This window comes from Maniola jurtina, chromosome 16 (genome assembly GCF_905333055.1).
Source record: "Maniola jurtina chromosome 16, ilManJurt1.1, whole genome shotgun sequence".
Classification (NCBI taxonomy): domain Eukaryota; kingdom Metazoa; phylum Arthropoda; class Insecta; order Lepidoptera; family Nymphalidae; genus Maniola; species Maniola jurtina.
Window position 1 is genome coordinate 11002866 of NC_060044.1, and position 19541 is coordinate 11022406.

Sequence of the window (19541 nt, forward strand, 5' to 3'; positions counted from 1 at the left end):
TCAACCTTTAGAAAAAGAATGTGACGTTTTGTCGGTCTCAACGATAGAGAGAATGCTCTACAAAACCGCTATCTCTTTCCAAAGGTCGATGTTCAATATTTCCTGCCGGGTACTGTAGCTGACCGTGGTTATATAACAAAAAAATAATTAAAATGTGTTTCAATTTTCAAAGCTAACTATACTAAGTGGGGTATCATATGAAAGGTCTTTACCTATACATTCTAAAGCAGATTTTTATTTATTTTTATGCATTATAGTTTTTGAATTTATTTTGCTAAAATGTAGGAAAAAAATACCCGTGTACGGAACCCTCAGTGCGCGAGTCTGACTCGCACTTGGCGGGGTTTGTAGGTAAGTACAATATATTGTATAGATTTTAGTGTTTACGATTATAACAATCACATTATTTTGTCCACTTGATTTTCGTTAATCATCACGAGTGAAGGACTTTGTAGTTAGATAACCACCATGAAAAGGCAATTTTATCTTTAGGTAATCATAGGTAACAACTGTAATCATATCATTAGATACATAGTTACTAAATGAAGTAATATGAGTAGCTATGGTCAGTACAAGCCTATCACACTAATATTATAAAGGCAAAAGTTTGTATGTGTGTGTGTGTGTGTGTGTGTGTGTGTATGTTTGTTACTCCTTCACGCAAAAACTACTGGACGGATTTGGCTGAAATTTGGAATGGAGATAGATAATATCCTGGATTAGCACATAGGCTACTTTTTATCCCGGAAAATCAAAGAGTTCCCACGGGATTTCAAAAAACCTAAATCCACGCGGGCGAAGTCGCGGGCATCGGCTAGTACACTATAGGCCTATACCTACTCTACCTGCTATAAATATAGTTTGAAGTAAAGCTGATCAAAATAGTTTAAAAAATCTGTTTAGCCAAAACGTATTTTATTAGGGTGCGGATCAGGTGAGTAGAGAAGGGACCTGTGCTGGCGACTGATTGATTGAAAATACACTATCCGCTCCACTCCGCTTCAGTGGAACCGCACCCTCACAAACGGCAAGGATGAAACAATGACAAAAACATTCCTACAAGTGTTGATTGCGATATGCATAGATAACGAAATGACGGACAGACGTAAATTTTTGGGGTTACGTAGGTACATAAAAAAAAGGAACCCTATAATCACTTAGTCTGTCTGTCTGTCAAGACCCGTCAAGGGAATAAAAACCTATAGGGTACCTACTTCCTGTTGACGTAGAATCATGAAAGGCAGGTCTCATAACACAAAATATTATTATCCTACTGGAGTATTTATTATATTTTCTTTTATGATGGTACGGAACCCTTCATTTACGACTCGCACTTGACCGGTTTTTGGATTCAAATAAACGTGATAGCAGGAAATGCCGCAAAAAATTTAAATGATTATATAATAGCTGTTTATTGCATTCTCATTTCAATAAAACGCGACGTTGATAACGACGTGTCTCATAAATTGTTTTTTTTTATCGCGAAACTGATATAATCTACTTCTATTTCAAAGTTTTGAGTTTTTATTGTTAATGCTCTCATAAGCAGATCTTTAGTGTTTGTGTGCCTTATTTATACATATAATGAAGTGAGTGAAACTGGAAAAGTGTTAGGTCTACCAGTTAATTGAATTGAAATTGTAGTTGGACTGCAGCGGAGTCATGTTATTAACAAAAATATTTCGTCGGATGACGGAAAAGAGATGTTTCATCAAGATGAAACACATTTGGACTGTGGATAGGACTGTTAAGTCGCCATATGATGATGTGTTTGTTCCCGAATCAACAATTACTGAACATGTATGGCAAAATTTGGACAAGTGGTCCGAAAAAACTGCAGTGGTAAGTCCTACAAACAAACTGAACTGTACCTAACTTTAAAAAAATGATCTTAAATAATTTTGTAACAAAAAGAAAGTACGTAGTTAATAACCACCGGTGTTTTCCACTATATTACAACATGGGGTTATTCAAGGGGCGGACCAACAAATTCCTGAAAGGCCGGCAACGCATCGGCGGTGCAAATGTTCCTAGGCGGCGGTAATCACTTAACACCAGGTGACCCGCCTGCTCGTTTGTTCGCTATTTTTTGAACATGGTGTCGCTCGTTGAAAATATGTTCCCCGCGTCGGTTTTGGGATAACCTGCTTTTCTGAGTGACGCTTATATTAAATAAATACCTTGACATACGTTTTTGTAATTTAACCTACTTCTATGGTTTTTACAGATTTGTGGCGTAACCGATAGGAAGTACACCTACTTACAGTTGTACAAACAATCCCGAATATTTGGTGCTAGTTTGAGGAAAAAGTTCAAAGTGAAAGACGGCGATGTCGTTGCTGTTATGTTGCCTAACTGTCCAGAATATCCAACAGTGGTGCTAGGTATCCTCACTGCGGGGGGAGCAGTCACCACCATCAATCCACTTTACACCGTCTGTAAGTTCTGTTCCTAATGTAATATTTACAACTAGCTGATGCCCGCAGCTTCGCCCGCGTGGATTGGTCAGATCCCCTGCAGCATCAGGATTGAGGAGTTGGACTCCAAATTTTTTATGAAACAATGTCCCAAAGTTCCTCTATCGATTAAAAAAGAAATGACGCAAATCGGTTCAGAAATCTCGGAGATTTCGGTGTACATAGGTAGAAAAACACAACTCCCTTTTTAAAAGTCGGTTAAAAAAGTAGCCTATTTTACGCCCTGGTCAATCCTCTACTTGCCTGTGAAAGTCCCGTCAAAATCGGTTCAGCCGTTCCAAAGATTAGCCTTTTCAAACAGACAGACAGACAGACAGACAGACAGACAGACAGACAGACAAAAATTTTAAAAACGTGTGATTCAGTTATGGTATCGTTCAAATAACCATATGAGCTTAATATGAGGTAGTTATTTCGAAATTACAGACAGACATTCCAATTTTATTTATTAGTATAGAAAGTATAGATATAGATTTATCACGCATTTAACGGAGAAGGAAAATATCGAGAGGATACTTGTCTAAGTGTAAGGTTCTAGACTTAATTTTCAGCAGAGGAAAGATTTTGTGATTTCTAAATTGTTTCTGGTCTGCTCTGAGGGGCTTCGGCCGTGGCGAGTTACCGTCCTATCGGCATCATCATCTAATTTCACTCAGCAATTTCCTGTTTCGGTATAATGCCGCGTAGAAACTTGAAATAAATTATTATGATTACAAACAGCTTAGTAGCAAATAGCAATGTTGTAGTTTTAAGTTTTTTACTCCTCTCTTTTAAAGAGGGGTACGTGGTCAGCTAAAGGATAGTAATGGGCTGATGATGCCGATTCGCAATCTAAAGAACAACTCCTTAACAACTCAAAAAAGAAACAGAGCAAAAATTAACTTAGGAGAAAAGTAAGAGTTCTCAAATTTCAGATGAAGTTCAAAGACAAATTTCATCATCCGAAGCAAAAATAATTGTAACCAATCCAGAACTTGTAAACTTAATGAAGGAAGTTTTAAAGCAAATCAAGTTAAACATACCAGTTATAGCTATTGATATCGATGAAAGACGACCTGAGGAGACGGTTTCTTTCAAAGAACTTATAAATGACAGTCATGTGGATACAGATATTTTGAAAGAGGTTAAAAGATCTGCAGATGATACATCTCTTTTGCTATATTCAAGCGGTACAACGGGCTTACCTAAAGCCGTTGAACTGACTAACAGAAATATTGTTGCTAACTGTGAACAGCAAAATGGTGATGAATGCAAGAAGTTTAATGATACCACTGGTGAGTACTTAAATTTTTGTTGATATTCTTGAAAAATAGTAGGTAGTCGAGTAACTAAAAGAGAAAAGTGTAACTGTTCAATTTCTTGTTGGCTTATTTCAGTGACTTCTGCTTTCTGAACCGATGATAGAGTCTTGACTCTTAATTTTTAAAGTATCATAAATGGCAAAAATGCTAAAATTGAATATTTCTTGAATTATTTGAATCATATGGACCAACAAGTGTAAATTAAAAATTTATAACACCCCCGACGATCCAAAGTATTTGAGTTTTCCAAAACATCATTTTCAAATAAATAATTATATATTTAGGCAACGTCCATCTTGACAGCTTGACATTTGTCTATTGACATAATATTATGAACCTAACGGTTATCTAATCTTCTTTTCTACAAGAAAACTAGAAAAGAGCTGATAACTCTTAAACGGCTGAACCAATTTTTTAGATTATAGCTAAGAACACTCTCGATCAAGCCACCTTTCAAACAAAAAAAACTAAATTAAAATCGGTTCATTCGTTTAGGCGCTACGATGCCACAGACAGATACACAGATACACAGATACACAGACACACAGATACACAGATACACACGTCAAACTTATAACACCCCTCTTTTTGGGTCGGGGGTTAAAAATATAAAACAAAACACCATACTGATTACTGACACTGACTTAATATTACAGAACAACCATTCCGACCGCCGACCATTCTTGCTACATTTTAAAATATAAAAAACCGATCAAATGCTAGTCCGACTCACACACGAAGTGTTCCGCATCATCGTGCTAGAAAATATCTCAAACCATTATGCAAGTTAAAGATAAACAGAACCATTCCTTTCCTTTACTTTTGCTATAAGACATTGCTACTTGGTAAATTTCATGATTCTAGGTCAAGGAAAAGTACCCTATAGGTTTTGATTCCTCCGAATAGACAGACACGACAGACAGACAGACAACTGTAAGGTTATTTTTAAAAAGTTGATTTGAGTTGTCAAAAATAATATAAAATTATTAATTTACCTAATGCAGGTAGTTTGATAAAATCGATATTTGGCTCATTCGATGTCATACCTACAATCTGTTGCTAGGTGGCCAACAAGATTGAACTTGCATAAATACGGGTGTTTCGAAGGTTTTAGTTCAGTCTCCTTCTGAGATTCGGAGCGATATCGCATATTTTCGGTATTTGGGTTGTGAACTGATAATTAGATGTTGTGATAGCAATCACGCTCTAATTAAATTATTTATTTTGGCATTAGTTTGTTTAGATTAAAACTCTCGGATAACCTTACACATTAAACTTGTGTTTTTTTTGTGTTGGTTTTGGAGAGGACATTCCAATAATTCGATAAAAATATTTAAATAATACCTGCTTTTCTGAGTGACGCCAATAATTCAGAAGTGGGATGTGTCTCACGTTGCCTTAATTTCGCTTTGGTATCTTTTTGTAAACAACCCACATTTGATTAAATTTTTTTATTGAGTTTGATTTGGTGATTAAAATTTCTAGTTTTTTTTTTTAAGAATTTAGTCTTTTGTGTAGTGGAAAGTAATTTGCAATAAGTGGTTCAGATTTCGTATACATCGAATGAGAAGTTAGTCGTTTGGATTTATTGTTGATTTGATATTAAAACTGAGAGTTCGGCAGTTCAAGGATAGGTTTTAATGATTTGACGGAGGGCAGGATAGCCCATGATTTGGATTTGACTTAGGGCAAGGAAGCCCGCGACTGACATGACAAGATTATTTAGAAACACGAGGGCGTGTTAAATTCAGGACGGCCGAACTGTAAGGTTATTTTTAAAAAGTTGATTTGAGTTGTCAAAAATAATATAAAATTATTAATTTACCTAATGCAGGTAGTTTGATAAAATCGATATTTGGCTCATTCGATGTCATACCTACAATCTGTTGCTAGGTGGCCAACAAGATTGAACTTGCATAAATACGGGTGTTTCGAAGGTTTTAGTTCAGTCTCCTTCTGAGATTCGGAGCGATATCGCATATTTTCGGTATTTGGGTTGTGAACTGATAATTAGATGTTGTGATAGCAATCACGCTCTAATTAAATTATTTATTTTGGCATTAGTTTGTTTAGATTAAAACTCTCGGATAACCTTACACATTAAACTTGTGTTTTTTTTGTGTTGGTTTTGGAGAGGACATTCCAATAATTCGATAAAAATATTTAAATAATACCTGCTTTTCTGAGTGACGCCAATACAATGAAGTGACCCTGTTAAGGTTTCTTTTTTCCTTCCTCTCATAATACTATCGTCACACTTCGTTGCTGTGGTGCTTACCCAAGGTTAATTCATTTGCTGTTTTTTGATGCTAATTTTTTATAACATTTTACAGAAACACATCAAGACATCACCCTTGCGTATCTCCCCATGTTTCATTCCTATGGGTTATCAGTTATAACTATCCACAAACTGTCAGTTGGTTTAAAACTGGTGACTCTTCCAAAATTTCAACCTGATACTTTTATAACAACATTGGAAAAACATAAATTTGGTCTGGTGTATGTGGCTCCACCTACAGGTAAGGTATTTTTGAAATTGAGACTAAAAACCAATCACAACATTGTTTTTCCCCAATTTAGTTCCATCCCCTAAATCTTTCTTAGCGGCCAGTATCTTGAATTAGAATGTTAATCAAATAATAAGTGACGATTGAACTTTGAAAGTATTGAATTTTAAAGTATAATTAACATCGTGGACCATAGTAAATTTGTTTTTTTTTTTTGTTTTTAGTTCTATTCCTAGCATCAAGTCCTCTAGTGAAATCAAAACATTTTGAGAAACTGCAAAATGTGCTGACAGGAGCAGCGCCTTTACCACAGGCTGATGTGGAGAGATTTTTGAGTAAAATGGATGTAAGTAATTAAATTATGAAAGCTTTGATGATAATAATTAGACTCACACATTCACTAATACATCTTAAAAGGATTTGTAAAAAGGATTCGATCTTTATTATAATCCTATTATGTGAGTTATAATATTTTTCAATAACAATTTCATCTGATTCCTAAGAATTAGTGATCCAGATCAAAATAGAACACAAAAACCTACAAGAGACTGTAAATATTATAGGCTTTCGTCAGTATAATATAATTTTAATAGCAATTTCAACTTTAATATTTTAATTTTAGCATGAAGTAAACTTTGGGCAAGTATACGGCTGTACTGAAGCTGGTCCGGTGGTAACAATAACACCACATGGCTGTAAGGATTATAGTACGGTGGGATTAGCTTTGCCCAACTCCGAATTGAGGATAGTTGATAATGAAATGAATAATGTGGGTCCCAATGAGGTAAATTGACAGTTTTAATAAAAAGTACTTAGTAAATACCTACCTATGGTGTCTCTATAATATAGTTTGAAACTCATAGATTTATCTAAGCCCTATACGAACTTAACGAACTTTAAGACAGTTAACAAGCCCTAACAAATATTTTGATATTGTTGTAAGCTACACATAGCTAATTCTTTCAATGAGTTGCTTAAACTTGAACAAAATATTGTGTTATGGATCAGTTGTCATAACAAATGAGTAATTAAATATTTTTTTCCAGTTAGGAGAATTGTTAATCAAAGGACCAAATGTGATGAAAGGTTATAAAAACAACCCACAGGCAAATTCACAGGTCTTTGCTGACGGCTGGTTGAAGAGTGGCGATTTGGCAAAGATTGACGAATATGGTTATGTTACTATAGCTGACAGGTTAAAGGAACTAATAAAGGTAAATAAAATCGTGAAAAAATCTATATGTTAACTTATTGCAAAAGTAGTGAGCAAACAATTTGCTTATTTGATTGCGGGTCACATAATATAGCGATTACCACCGCTAAAATGTCTGCAGACACAGAGGGACCTTTGCCCACTTTTAAGGAATTTTATGGATCCCTCAAACAAATAATCCCAGTTTCAATGATATCTCGCAGAAAAAGCTATTTCAATAATAATAGAATTGATCTGGAAAAATGAACAGTAGAAGACATTTAGGTTGAGATATAATATTTGTTTGTGTTGATACAGTGTGTGGTTGATTGTTTTGAATTTTCAGGTAAATGCTTATCAAGTTCCACCGGCGGAGCTAGAGAGCGTTATTAGAGAACATCCAGCAGTGTTCGATGCAGCTGTAGTTGGGGTGCCAGATGAAAAGACAGGAGAAAAGCCTAAAGCTTTTGTAGTACTTAATAAAGATTCTAAAGCCAGTCAAAAAGATATAATGGATTATGTGAGTGAGAGAGTGGCACCATATAAGAGGCTAAAAGAAGTTCAGTTCTTGGACGTCATTCCGAAGAATCCATCTGGGAAAATTTTGAGAAGAGTACTTGTAGAAAATTAGGTTAATAAAATGTTAAGGTTAAGGCAGTAGTAATCTTCAATCTAAGTATATTGGGAATACTTAGTTAAAGCAGTCCGAATAATAACAGTTAATTTTGCGACCTTGGTGGTATAATTACCTCCTTGTGTCTTGTTGTACCTACTTACATATAGCTTGTATGCCTAGTTAAAAATATTATACGGTAAGTTAAGAACTATGCCTATTAGATTCAAGGTTTTTCCATTTGACGAGACACACGTAATGTAATCACTTGTAAATAGCGATGGAAAATAAAATATCGACATTTGTATTTTGTCTGATAAAACATCCGTAGACATTGACTAGATAATTTTTAAAGCGTAATCGTAGATGCAACGTAACTTTAACCACTGGTTATTGCAACTAGATTTTAATAGTCTTTTTTACGCTTATTGTTTGGCCGTGGTTTGTACTTATCTAGTAACTATTCGAATGAGAGCGGAACTACGTTTGTTTGAAGCGCACTACGAAAAAGCCATTCTTCACAATCATACGTTAGGTACGAACTTACGAACGAACAGAAAAAAATAAACTAAAAAGTGTATCTAGGCTCCGATATAATATATTGACAATCAAAAAGTGTACAACGGTAACCAATTTGAATAAATGATTTGAATTTGAATTCATTATCATTTGTGCTACCTACATATCCGTTTATTTACTATCACCAATTATCATATTACGGCTTTATTTAGTTCAGTAGTTGTTGGCTGATAACAGAGTCATGTTGTTAACAAGAGTGCTGAGTAAAGTGATTGAGAAGAGAGTGTTTTCCATTAAAATGAAACACATTTGGACTGTGGATAAGATTGTGAGATCGCCCTTTGATGATATAGTTGTTCCTGAAGTTACGATTACTGAATATATGTGGAAGAATCTGGATAGGTGGTCCGATAAAACTGCATTGGTAAGTGAAAAAAGGCGGAATTAATTGAATTCCTTTAACTCTATAAATAAGTAAGCTTAAAGCTTGTAATTTAAAGATGAGAAAAGAGTTTCAAAATGTTTTTAAAGTATCGAGCAGTTACTAGTATTTATTGAGGCACTACCTACTATATATATTAGCGCCACTACTATTTGATATTGAATGCTTCAATATTTCATATCGAAGCAATAAATAATAAATTAGTTGTATCAAAAATAATGTTAAGTGACATTGAAAGGTTAAAATATAGTGACCCATAATGCCACTGGCTCACGCATAATCACAGAGGTCCAATAAACTCTTGACAAAGTCTGTAAAATGTATATTTAAAGTCAATCAAAACACGTTTGGTTAAGAATCACACTTTAGATTATAGGTAATTGGTCGACAATGATGCATCATCTACAAGGCGGCATGCAGCATTGAACTAAATACCTTTGAACCTACTAGTAAATAAAGAAGCACTATTCCAAACAAAAATTTTACTATTCATGTTTATTAGCATGATTATAAAAATCGTTACGTAAGTTTTTACTATCATGCATACATACTAAAACAATAAATAATAATATATCTAGCGACCTTGACATTGAATTTGATAAGTAAACATACAATAGTGATAATATCTACATAATATGAATTCATTCCATTTTGTACTAAGTATACTTTTTGTGGCCATATTTTCCAATGGAATTTTATAATTCATTTTTTGATTTGTTAGTTTAAATATTGTCATATTTCAGTCAGTTAATTAGTCCTTAATTCGTATTCTACCACTTTACTACAATATTCTTCTGATCGATTCCAGTATTATGTAGGTAATTGAAATGGACAAGTAGTTTTAGAGGTCCATGGACAGGAATTAAAAAAAATGAAACACGCAAGCCAATATATCATTTTTATTCATTTCTTCTAATCCAGTTACATTAATTACAGGTTTGTGGAGTTACTGATAGGAAGTACAGCTACTTACAATTATACAAACAGTCTCAAATATTTGGGGCGAGTTTAAGAAAAAAATTCAAAATCAGAGATGGAGATGTCGTGTGCATGATGTTACCGAATTCACCAGAATTTCCGATTGTCATGTTAGGGATACTCACTGCTGGGGGAATTGTTGCTACAATAAACCCAGTGTACACTGCTTGTAAGTTTTATTTATTCTCTTTATTTTGATAGACATCCCCTAGTCCGCAAAATTAAATTTTACAAGACAGTGAAATAACTTAGACTACGATTGCATTTTCAAGATCTTAGTAGATTTTGGACTACTCTGATTTTGTTGAGCCCTTTTTGAGGCTATTTTTAAAAACATTAACGGAGATCGACTTAAATGGATCAAGTCACTACGATTTAAAAAAATGTGTTCTATTCGCCTAGTGTAGATATATACCTATATTTTAAGAATCGTTAGGATTCAAACTTATTGGCGGCTGAGATGCTTGTCACGAGTCGCTTTGCAATGAAATATTTTAAGATATTTTCCATCACTGTACAAACGAGGTCTTACAGCTCTCTTCGCAGCCACCAAAAAGATCGAATCGAACCCTAATCTTAACCTTTAAACATGTGAGACTAAAGAAAGGGAATTAATATTGTGGTGAGAAATAAAAAAAGGATGTAGAAAATAGAATAAAACCTAAATAATTCAATGAATCGAATTTACCTCATCCGATCAAACATACCTACGTACTTTATTGAAAATTATGAAAAAAAAACATTATTTATTAACATTTACCTCAGAGTAGTTCCTGTAATGAAAATGATAAATATTATGAAGATGTAAAAAAAGTAAAAATACAAAAGACAAAAATTAAAAGATTCTTGATGAAAAACAACGCTAAGAACCTTATAACAAACAAGAGACATGAAAAATATTTTATCTAAAAAAATTATGATGATAAAATTAATTAATAAAGAAAAAATATATTTTCAGATGAAACTCAAAAACAAATCATATCATCCGATGCGAAATTAATTATTACTGATGCAGGAAATATAGTAACAGTAAAAGAAGCTTTAAAGCAGAGTAAGTTAAATTTACCAGTTATAGCTATCGATATCGAGAAAGATCGCCCTGAGGAAACTGTTTCCTTTAAGGAACTTATTAATGACACTCATTTGGATAAAGATGTTTTGAAAGAGGTTAAAAGATCAGCTCAAGATGTATCCCTTTTGCTGTTCTCGAGTGGTACAACAGGACTTCCCAAAGCTGTTGAATTGACGCACAGAAATATTGTTGCTAACTGCGAACAACAAAATGAAAAGCAGATCCAAAAGTGTAATGATACTACTGGTAAGTGCTTTAATAGTTATTAATCATTTTGTAAAAAAATCTACGAGCTTGGTAGACAGAAAGTTTCAACGATCTTTTCAACATATAACTTAAACCTCAATAGCTCAACGGTTAAACGAGTGGACTGAAAACCGAAAGGTCGGCGGTTCAAACGCCGCTCATTGTGCTATCGTATTCTCACTCCTAGAACAAGCTTGACGCTTAGTTGGAGGCGAAAGGGGAATATTAGTCATTTACCTAGGCTAATATTCTTTTTAAAAAAAACTTGTACCTACCGTGTGAATTTGGCTAAAAGATCCAGTCACTGCTGTGAGCGTAATTATTACTTATACTGTCAGGTTGTAGATATCCATTGCTGGGCAAGCGATAAAATTGATTTATTTCTTCATTGATTGATTCATTTAATCTTTTCAGCAACAAATCAAGACATAGCCCTGGCTTACCTACCAATGTTTCATTCTTATGGCATATCAGTAGTCACTCTACATAAGCTGACAGCTGGTCTGAAACTAGTGACTCTTCCAAAATTCCAACCAGATACGTTTGTGAATGCATTGAAAATACACAAAATTTCTACAATGTTCTTGGCTCCTCCCACAGGTAAGAAATGGCGATAGATATAAATCTAATTTTTTATTTGAACCATGCGATACTGCGTATGTGTATTGCTCAGGTATTACTAATTTAGCAGCGGCTACACTTCAATGAACGAGTCTTTTATGGACCCCACAGTGCACACTTTGCGCGGGAATGGGGTAGGATTATGTGGCGGTCTCCACTACAGACACAAGTTGACGCTATTCGCACTCATACGAACACGATCCTACAGTAATCACACAATTCGAATTTCAAACCTGCAACGAAGTTAACTTACTCGTAAAAGAATATTTCTAGATGGCACCACAGGTATCTTCGATCACTCACTATGGAGTCTGAATCACGCTAACGAAGTGTAAACCACACGTACAACTTCCAAGATACAATGGTAGGTCCAGCTGGGCTCGTACTTAACACCGTGTAAAGTATGGTGCCCAGCTAGACCAACCATCAGAGGAAAATCAAAAAAAGCTGGCGTTACTTTGCGGAAGTCCATAATATACAAGGCATTTTTTTAAGAAAAAATGATGTAATTTTTGTTGCGTTTTCAGTACTATTCCTAGCGTCTAACCCTGAAGTGAATGCGAAGCACTTTCAGAAGCTGCAATATGTTATAGTGGGAGCAGCGCCTTTACCTCTAGCTGATGCCGAGAGATTTATGAGTAAAGTGGACGTAAGTTTTCAATTATTATTCATTTTAGGCAAGCGCTTGACCACAATCGCACCTGATGGAAAGTGATGATATGGCTTAAAATGGGATGCATTTTTTTTAACCTAAAAGATGCTTATTCAGAGCGGGATATATCTGTAGAAGGGATGGATGTATCTATAGAAATATCTGTGGCATGTCACACGATGCGCTCCGGCGCCGCACCGGACTTGCAAACACCGAGAGTCGGAGACGTCGGAGCCGCACCGCTCAGTTGTTTACGAATACATACATATATTATGGTGTAACTAGCTGACGCCCGCGACTTCGTTCGTGTGGATGTAGGTTTTTAAAATTCCTGTGGGAACTCTTTGATTTTCCGGGATAAAAAGTAGCCTATGTGCTAATCCAGGGTATAATCTATCTCCATTCTAAATTTCAGCCCAATCCGTCCAGTAGTTATTGCGTGAAGGAGTAACAAACATACACACACACACACAAACACACATACAAACTTTCTCCTTTATAATATTAGTGTGAAGTAAACGAACGCTTCTACGGCGCCGCCGCTGCGACAAAACAACGTTGTGGCGCCGCACCGCTCGAGTGCCCCCATCCTAACCGGATTACACCCGGATTGTTTAATAACTGACTATAGTTTTTACTAGAATAATAATTAACGCCTTTAAAAATATACTTACTAACAATTTTTTACTAGGTAGTATTAATTAGGATATTCTAAAGGTGATTTCAAAAAAATGTTTCCGCATACAAAATTCTACGTAAATTATGCTGTTGATATATATTTTTAATAATTCATGGTTAAAAGGAGTTAATTCCTTCCGCTTTCAAGTTAAATAAACGTTTTTAAGTATACTACTTTTGCTAATATATTTTTGAAGGCGGTTTTATTTAAAAAATCTGACAGTAATCTAGCTGATTTTGCTGTTAATATTTTTTACAGAATAGTTACATATAGTTAACATTATGTATATAATTCTTCTTTTTCCTGAAATTATCCGTATACTTACTTTGATATCGACAGCAAAACATCGTGTACAGCAAAAGTTTGAAGGATAATAGTCCTTCAACAAACAGCAAATTGACAAGTGTAAATTAAAAATTTATAACACCCCCGACAAGTAAAGGTAACAGTAACTAGAAAAGACCGAAAAAACCTGATAACTTTCAAACGGCTGAACCGATTTTCTTGGACTACCTATTCCGCGCCTACGATCCAAAGTATCTGAGTTCTCCAAAACATCATTTTCAAATAAATAATTATGTATTTAGGCAACGTCCATCTTGACAGCTTGACATTTGTCAATTGACATAATATTTATCTAACCTTCTTTTCTACAAGAAAACTAGAAAAGAGCTGATAACTCTTAAACGGCTGAACCAATTTTTTTGGATTATAGCTAAGAACACTCTCGATCAAGCCACCTTTCAAACAAAAAAAAGTAAATTAAAATCGGTTCATTCGTTTAGGCCACGATGCCACAGACAGATACACAGATACACAGATACACAGACACACAGATACACAGATACACACGTCAAACTTATAACACCCCTCTTTTTGGGTCGGGGGTTAAAAAACGATACTTTCAGATTTGAATCCGCTCCCTAAAGTCTAGTTTACGCCAGAGTAACACAGTGCGACATTGAAGCATGCCACAGAGCTATACGCTACAATCATTTTAAATGTAGCAAAGATAGTACCGTATTCCATTTCTACAACACGATGTTGACTCGGCATAAAATAGACTGAAGCATGCTGCTTAACACCTTAAAATTATTTTTTCTATTTGTAGCATGCTGCATTGTCGCATGTTATCTCCGGCGTTAAACAGCCTTAAGCTTTAGAAGTATTATATTTGTAACCTCCGACCCAAAAAGAGGGGTGTTATAAGTTTGACGTGTGTAAATGTGTATCTGTCTGTGGCATCGTAGCTCCTAAACTAATGAACCGATTTTAATTTAGTTTTTTTTGTTGAAAGGTGGCTTGATCAAGAGTGTTCTTAGCTATAATCGAAGAAAATCGGTTCACCCGTTTGAAAGTTATCAGCTCTTTTCTAGTTTTCTTATAGAGGTTTTTGTGTCGGGGGGTTTTTAAATTTTAAGTTATGTATATCTTTTTATTTCAGCACGAAATGCACTTTAACCAAGGCTACGGCATGACAGAAGCCTCACCCTTGGTGACAATAACACCTAACAACTCTAAGAATTACAGTGCAGTTGGCGTCGCTATACCAAACTGCGAACTAAGAATAGTCGACAGCAATATGAACATAATGGGTCCTAATGAGGTATGAGGTTATCTTTATCATTAAGTTTAAAAATCGGAAATAGGTTGCTGGAGTGAGTTTGAATGGCTGCAATGACGACCCTAGTGGAGAAACTTCTAACGAACTTCCAAAAAGGAGGTTTGTAATCCATACTAATACTATAAATGCGAAAGTGTGTCTGTCTGTCTGTCTGTCTGCTACCTTTTCACGGCCCAACAGTTTAACCGATTCTGGCGAAATTTTGTACAGGTTCAGCTTATATCCCGGGGACAGACATAGGCTACTTTTTATCCCGGAAAATCAAAGAGTTCCTACGGGATTCTTAAGGGTCTATCCCTATTTATATGAAACCTATTAACCTATTTATATGTTTGATACAGAGGTAGTTTACGCCTCGGAAATTGACTTCGGCAACTTTTTATCCCGGAAAAGCAATGACTTGCCACGGGATTTTTAAAAAACCTAAATCCATGCGGATAGAGCCGCGGGCATCATCTAGTATTTAAATATAATTTAATGACTATTGTGCAAAATAAAAACATATAAAAGTCAAAAAGATAATATAATCATATCTACATAAAATTAAATAAACTTACGTACACTTATTATTATGAATAAAAATTTGTTTATAATAAAAGTTTGTTTGCTTGTAATCGATAAACTCTGAAACTACTGAACCGATTTTAATAAATTTTTCACCATTACTTAAAATTAAAAATACTTTATCCAGAAGAAACATAGGCTATATCTAAATTACATTATATATATCGCGGATTCAGAACACGAAAAAAAAATGTTCTTAACGTACCTTCTAGCATTTCATTAAGTACTTAATACTATCATGTTTTTTACCAGAACTGATCTGTCATTTTATCCTATCGAAAAATGACTTACTAATACTAAAATGACCAATATCATTTCATCTTAAAAGATCTTTCCCTTGAGCTGTTGAATTTATGACTTTAATTGTTTGCATTAGCATTTTACACCTCGTAAACATATGGGAAATCCTACGCACAAGTATTCTCAGGTCGATAGACTGATGTTGACATCATACAATTGTTATTTCTTCGGCGTCACTCAATCTATTATAACTGGCACCTAAAAGTAACAATAGAATAACAAGAATTTTTTCATGAGTCAGTTTGGATATTAATCAGAGTTTATAGCAGTGTTTCAATATTTAAACTGTGACCAATGAAGTTACATCAGTTCTAGTAACAACATGCGACATTGTGGCATGTCACAAAGCGAAAAATATATTTTGTGGTAGCGTGCGGGTCTCTGTTATACCCGGAGATAACGATGTGGTTTAGAATCACACTAATATTATAAAGGCGAAAGTTTGTGTGTATGTATGTGTATATGTTTGTTACTCTTTCATGCTACAACTACTGAACAGATTTGGCTGAAATTCGGAATGGACATAGATTATACCATAGATTAACACATATAACTACTACTTTTTATTTCAGAAAATTAACGAGTTCCTACGGGATTTTGAAGGACGAAGTCACGGGCGTCAGCTAACAGGTATACCGTATAGGTATATCGTACCGTACCTATTAGGCGTTAATAGATACGGTACGATAGATGCCACCCTTGGCATGCCGCAATGTCGCACTCCGTTGTTCTAGCAATAAAACAACGTTTAGATTTTACTTGACATACACGACAGACAGACGCGGACGGACAGACAGATGGGCAGACAGACAGACAGATAGACAGACAGAAAACAAAGTGATATAAGGGTTCCGTTTTTCCTTTTGAGGTACGGAACCCTAAAAATGAGAATGATCTTTAATACTTAATTCTGTAGAAAACTGCCTACTCAAACCTAACTGGGATTCATATTATTGTATGCCCCTCAACAGATAGTTTGATGTTGCTTTGCCGAGTTTCGCTGAAATCGGTTGAATATAAAGCATGATTTAATTGAAAATATAAAGTTCTTAATAATTTTATTAAAACTTTAAAAACAATTATATTTCAGTTGGGAGAGTTACTGATCAAAGGACCGAACGTGATGAAAGGTTATAAAAATAATCCAAAGGCAAATGCAGATGTGTTTGTTGATGGCTGGATGAGGAGTGGTGATTTAGCGAAGATAGATGAAGATGGATTTGTCACTGTAGCGGATAGATTGAAGGAACTAATAAAGGTAAACACAGTAAATAAAAAAATATATATTTATCTATATCTATCTCAAAATGTTTTTCTTAAGTAACAGCTTTGGACGGAGTTAGTTGAAATTTGGAATAGAGATAGCTTATACCCTGACTTAAAATAAAGGCTATTTTTTATCCCCGAAAATCAAAAAGTTCTCGCAGGAATTAAAGAAGAAGTCTTGGGTTTCACCTAGTTTATTATAATAACCAAATTATGTATGTATGCGGGCACTGACTTCGGCTTATGTATGTTTTCCATTAACACAACTATGATAATAATCCAGAAAGAGTAAAGTTATTCAGAAATACACTACAATGCGAATATTTCTAAAGAGAAGTTGGAAATAGAACTCGTAAAAACCCGCTAAATAAATATGTTGAAATGATGATGGCATCCTTGCACATTCTAAATGTTTAAATAAATAAAATTGTTTCTTTTCAATTTTATATAACCATAGTAATAATCATTGTAAAAAGGCTGTTTTTCTTTTCACAGTAGATGACAATTACAAACTAAACGGTTTGCAGCCAAGTACAAAAATACACCAGAAACTTGAGATTTTGCATGAAGGTTTTCTCTATGAAATAGTCTCCCACTAAGAGAAGATTTCATGTAATTTCACTCGAGCAAAGCTAGTTTTAAATAAAGAAATGAGTCCAAAACTAATGAAAAATACATTAAATATTTGAAATGTTTTGGTACGATCCAAAAGTAGAATATTATTATGTAACATAATGCAATCAAGTGAGAATACTAATTACATCTAATGATCAACAAAATTGGTTATGCCACAGCTCTACCTTTAACAGGGCTCTCTCCGTCACTCGTTTCTGAATACAATCGTAGTTCCAATTTCATTTGAATATTAAGCAACCAAAGTCCATGAAATTTTGCAGACAGACTAGAAACTAATATCTGTGTCTGTGGTGTTTTAGATTTTTCTAAAAATATGTAGTTTTAAAATTACAGGGGCTCAAAGATTTGTATGATAATTTTTAATACGGCGTAACTTTGAAACCGAATATTTTTACAGAAATCTGGAAAACCACAGACATAGATATTAGTTTCTAGAATATGTCTGCAAAATTTCATGGACTTTTGTTGCTTAATATTCAAATGAAATTGGAACTACGATTGTATGAAACGAGTGACGGAGATCAGCCCTCTTAAGTTAGCTTAAAATCAAGTTATGGTAATCAAAATCAAATTACAGGTCAACGCATACCAAGTTCCACCAGCGGAATTAGAAGGCATTATCAGAGAACATCCGTCAGTATTCGATGCAGCAGTAGTCGGGATACCAGATGAGAAGACAGGGGAAAAGCCTAAAGCTTTTGTAGTACTAAATAATGGTGCTAAAATTAGTAACAAGGATATTATGGAATATGTTAACGAGAGAGTGGCACCATATAAAAGGTTAAAAGAAGTTCAATTCTTGGATCTCATACCGAAGAATGCTTCTGGGAAAATTCTGAGAAGAGTTCTCGCGGGACAGTAAATTAAGAGTTATAAATATATTGGGTAATAAGTTTTGTAACTGTTTTTAGATAAGGCTACTGTTTTTTTTTATTATGACAAAAGGACAAGGTTATAAACGTTTACAAAAACAGTTAGATGTTTTATTCAAAAACCACTCAATTATAATCAAATATTAATTGTATTACGTTTTAAGGAATTCGTCCTAAAGGTTTAAGGTAAAGGATTTAAAGTATGGGTTCCTTAGTGCGTTTGAACGCGGCGCATACCGCAGTGCGTTTGTATACAACAAAGTTGTAAGAACCCTGTAATATTTCAATAGTATTAAACATTGCGATGCGTTTATACGCACCGTGGGACCTCTTTGTTGTAAGTTGTAAAAAATACAATATATTATATAAAGTCAATATTGGCGTTTGTATTTTCGCTCAATTAATATATAGGTACCTAAGACTATTTAACAATTCAGAATGTGTTATAGAAAACACTGAGTTAATATCCTAATGACTGGCAAGTTGAAGCCTTTTAGTGATATGAACAAAACACAATGATGCTCAATGCTTTATTGAGTTAGTTAAACATTTATTAACAGATTTTTAACCCCCGACCCAAAAAGAGGGGTGTTATAGGTTTGATGTGTGTATCTGTGTATCTGTCTGTGGCATCGTAGCTCCTAAACTAATGAACCGATTTTAATTTAGTTTTTTTTTTGTTTGAAAGGTGGCTTGATTGAGAGTGTTCTTAGCTATAATCCAAGAAAATCGGTTCAGCCGTTTGAAAGTTATCAGCTCTTTTCTAGTGACTGTAACCTTCACTTGTCGGGGGTGTTATAAAGTTTTAATTTACACTTGTAGATTCAAAATTGTAGACATGTAACTGGTACGCAAAATTGAAGAGATAGACATAAGAATGCGGTCGTAGAAACCGAAACCAGTGGAACTTTGAACATTCCCCGATATAATAATTATTTAATTGCTAATAAATCGTAGGAACATAATACTGTCAGATGGTT

The 19541-nt window shown here is 34.6% G+C and overlaps 2 protein-coding genes across 2 annotated transcripts; both read left to right on the forward strand.

Annotated features, from left to right (window-relative positions):
* Positions 1-1442: 1442 nt before the first annotated feature.
* LOC123873250 (4-coumarate--CoA ligase 2-like) lies at positions 1443-8748 on the forward strand. Its single transcript, XM_045918021.1, has 8 exons — positions 1443-1842; positions 2228-2438; positions 3392-3751; positions 6112-6297; positions 6510-6631; positions 6908-7069; positions 7332-7499; positions 7824-8748. The coding sequence occupies exons 1-8, from the start codon at positions 1663-1665 to the stop codon at positions 8106-8108; spliced, it is 1674 nt and encodes a 557-aa protein (XP_045773977.1). The 5' UTR covers positions 1443-1662; the 3' UTR covers positions 8109-8748.
* Positions 8600-18936, forward strand: LOC123873249 (4-coumarate--CoA ligase 1-like). Its single transcript, XM_045918019.1, has 8 exons — positions 8600-9033; positions 9988-10198; positions 10988-11347; positions 11762-11947; positions 12496-12617; positions 14744-14905; positions 16878-17045; positions 18267-18936. The coding sequence occupies exons 1-8, from the start codon at positions 8851-8853 to the stop codon at positions 18549-18551; spliced, it is 1677 nt and encodes a 558-aa protein (XP_045773975.1). The 5' UTR covers positions 8600-8850; the 3' UTR covers positions 18552-18936.
* Positions 18937-19541: the final 605 nt, after the last annotated feature.

Coding starts and splice junctions, on each gene's coding strand:
- LOC123873250 (XM_045918021.1), top strand. CDS start 1,663: ATGTTATTAACAAAAATATTTCGTCGGATGACGGAAAAGAGATGTTTC. Junction 6,298..6,509: donor GTATGTGGCTCCACCTACAG/GTAAGGTATTTT, acceptor TTTTGTTTTTAG/TTCTATTCCTAGCATCAAGT. Junction 7,500..7,823: donor GGTTAAAGGAACTAATAAAG/GTAAATAAAATC, acceptor TTGAATTTTCAG/GTAAATGCTTATCAAGTTCC.
- LOC123873249 (XM_045918019.1), top strand. CDS start 8,851: ATGTTGTTAACAAGAGTGCTGAGTAAAGTGATTGAGAAGAGAGTGTTT. Junction 11,948..12,495: donor GTTCTTGGCTCCTCCCACAG/GTAAGAAATGGC, acceptor TTGCGTTTTCAG/TACTATTCCTAGCGTCTAAC. Junction 14,906..16,877: donor ACATAATGGGTCCTAATGAG/GTATGAGGTTAT, acceptor ATTATATTTCAG/TTGGGAGAGTTACTGATCAA.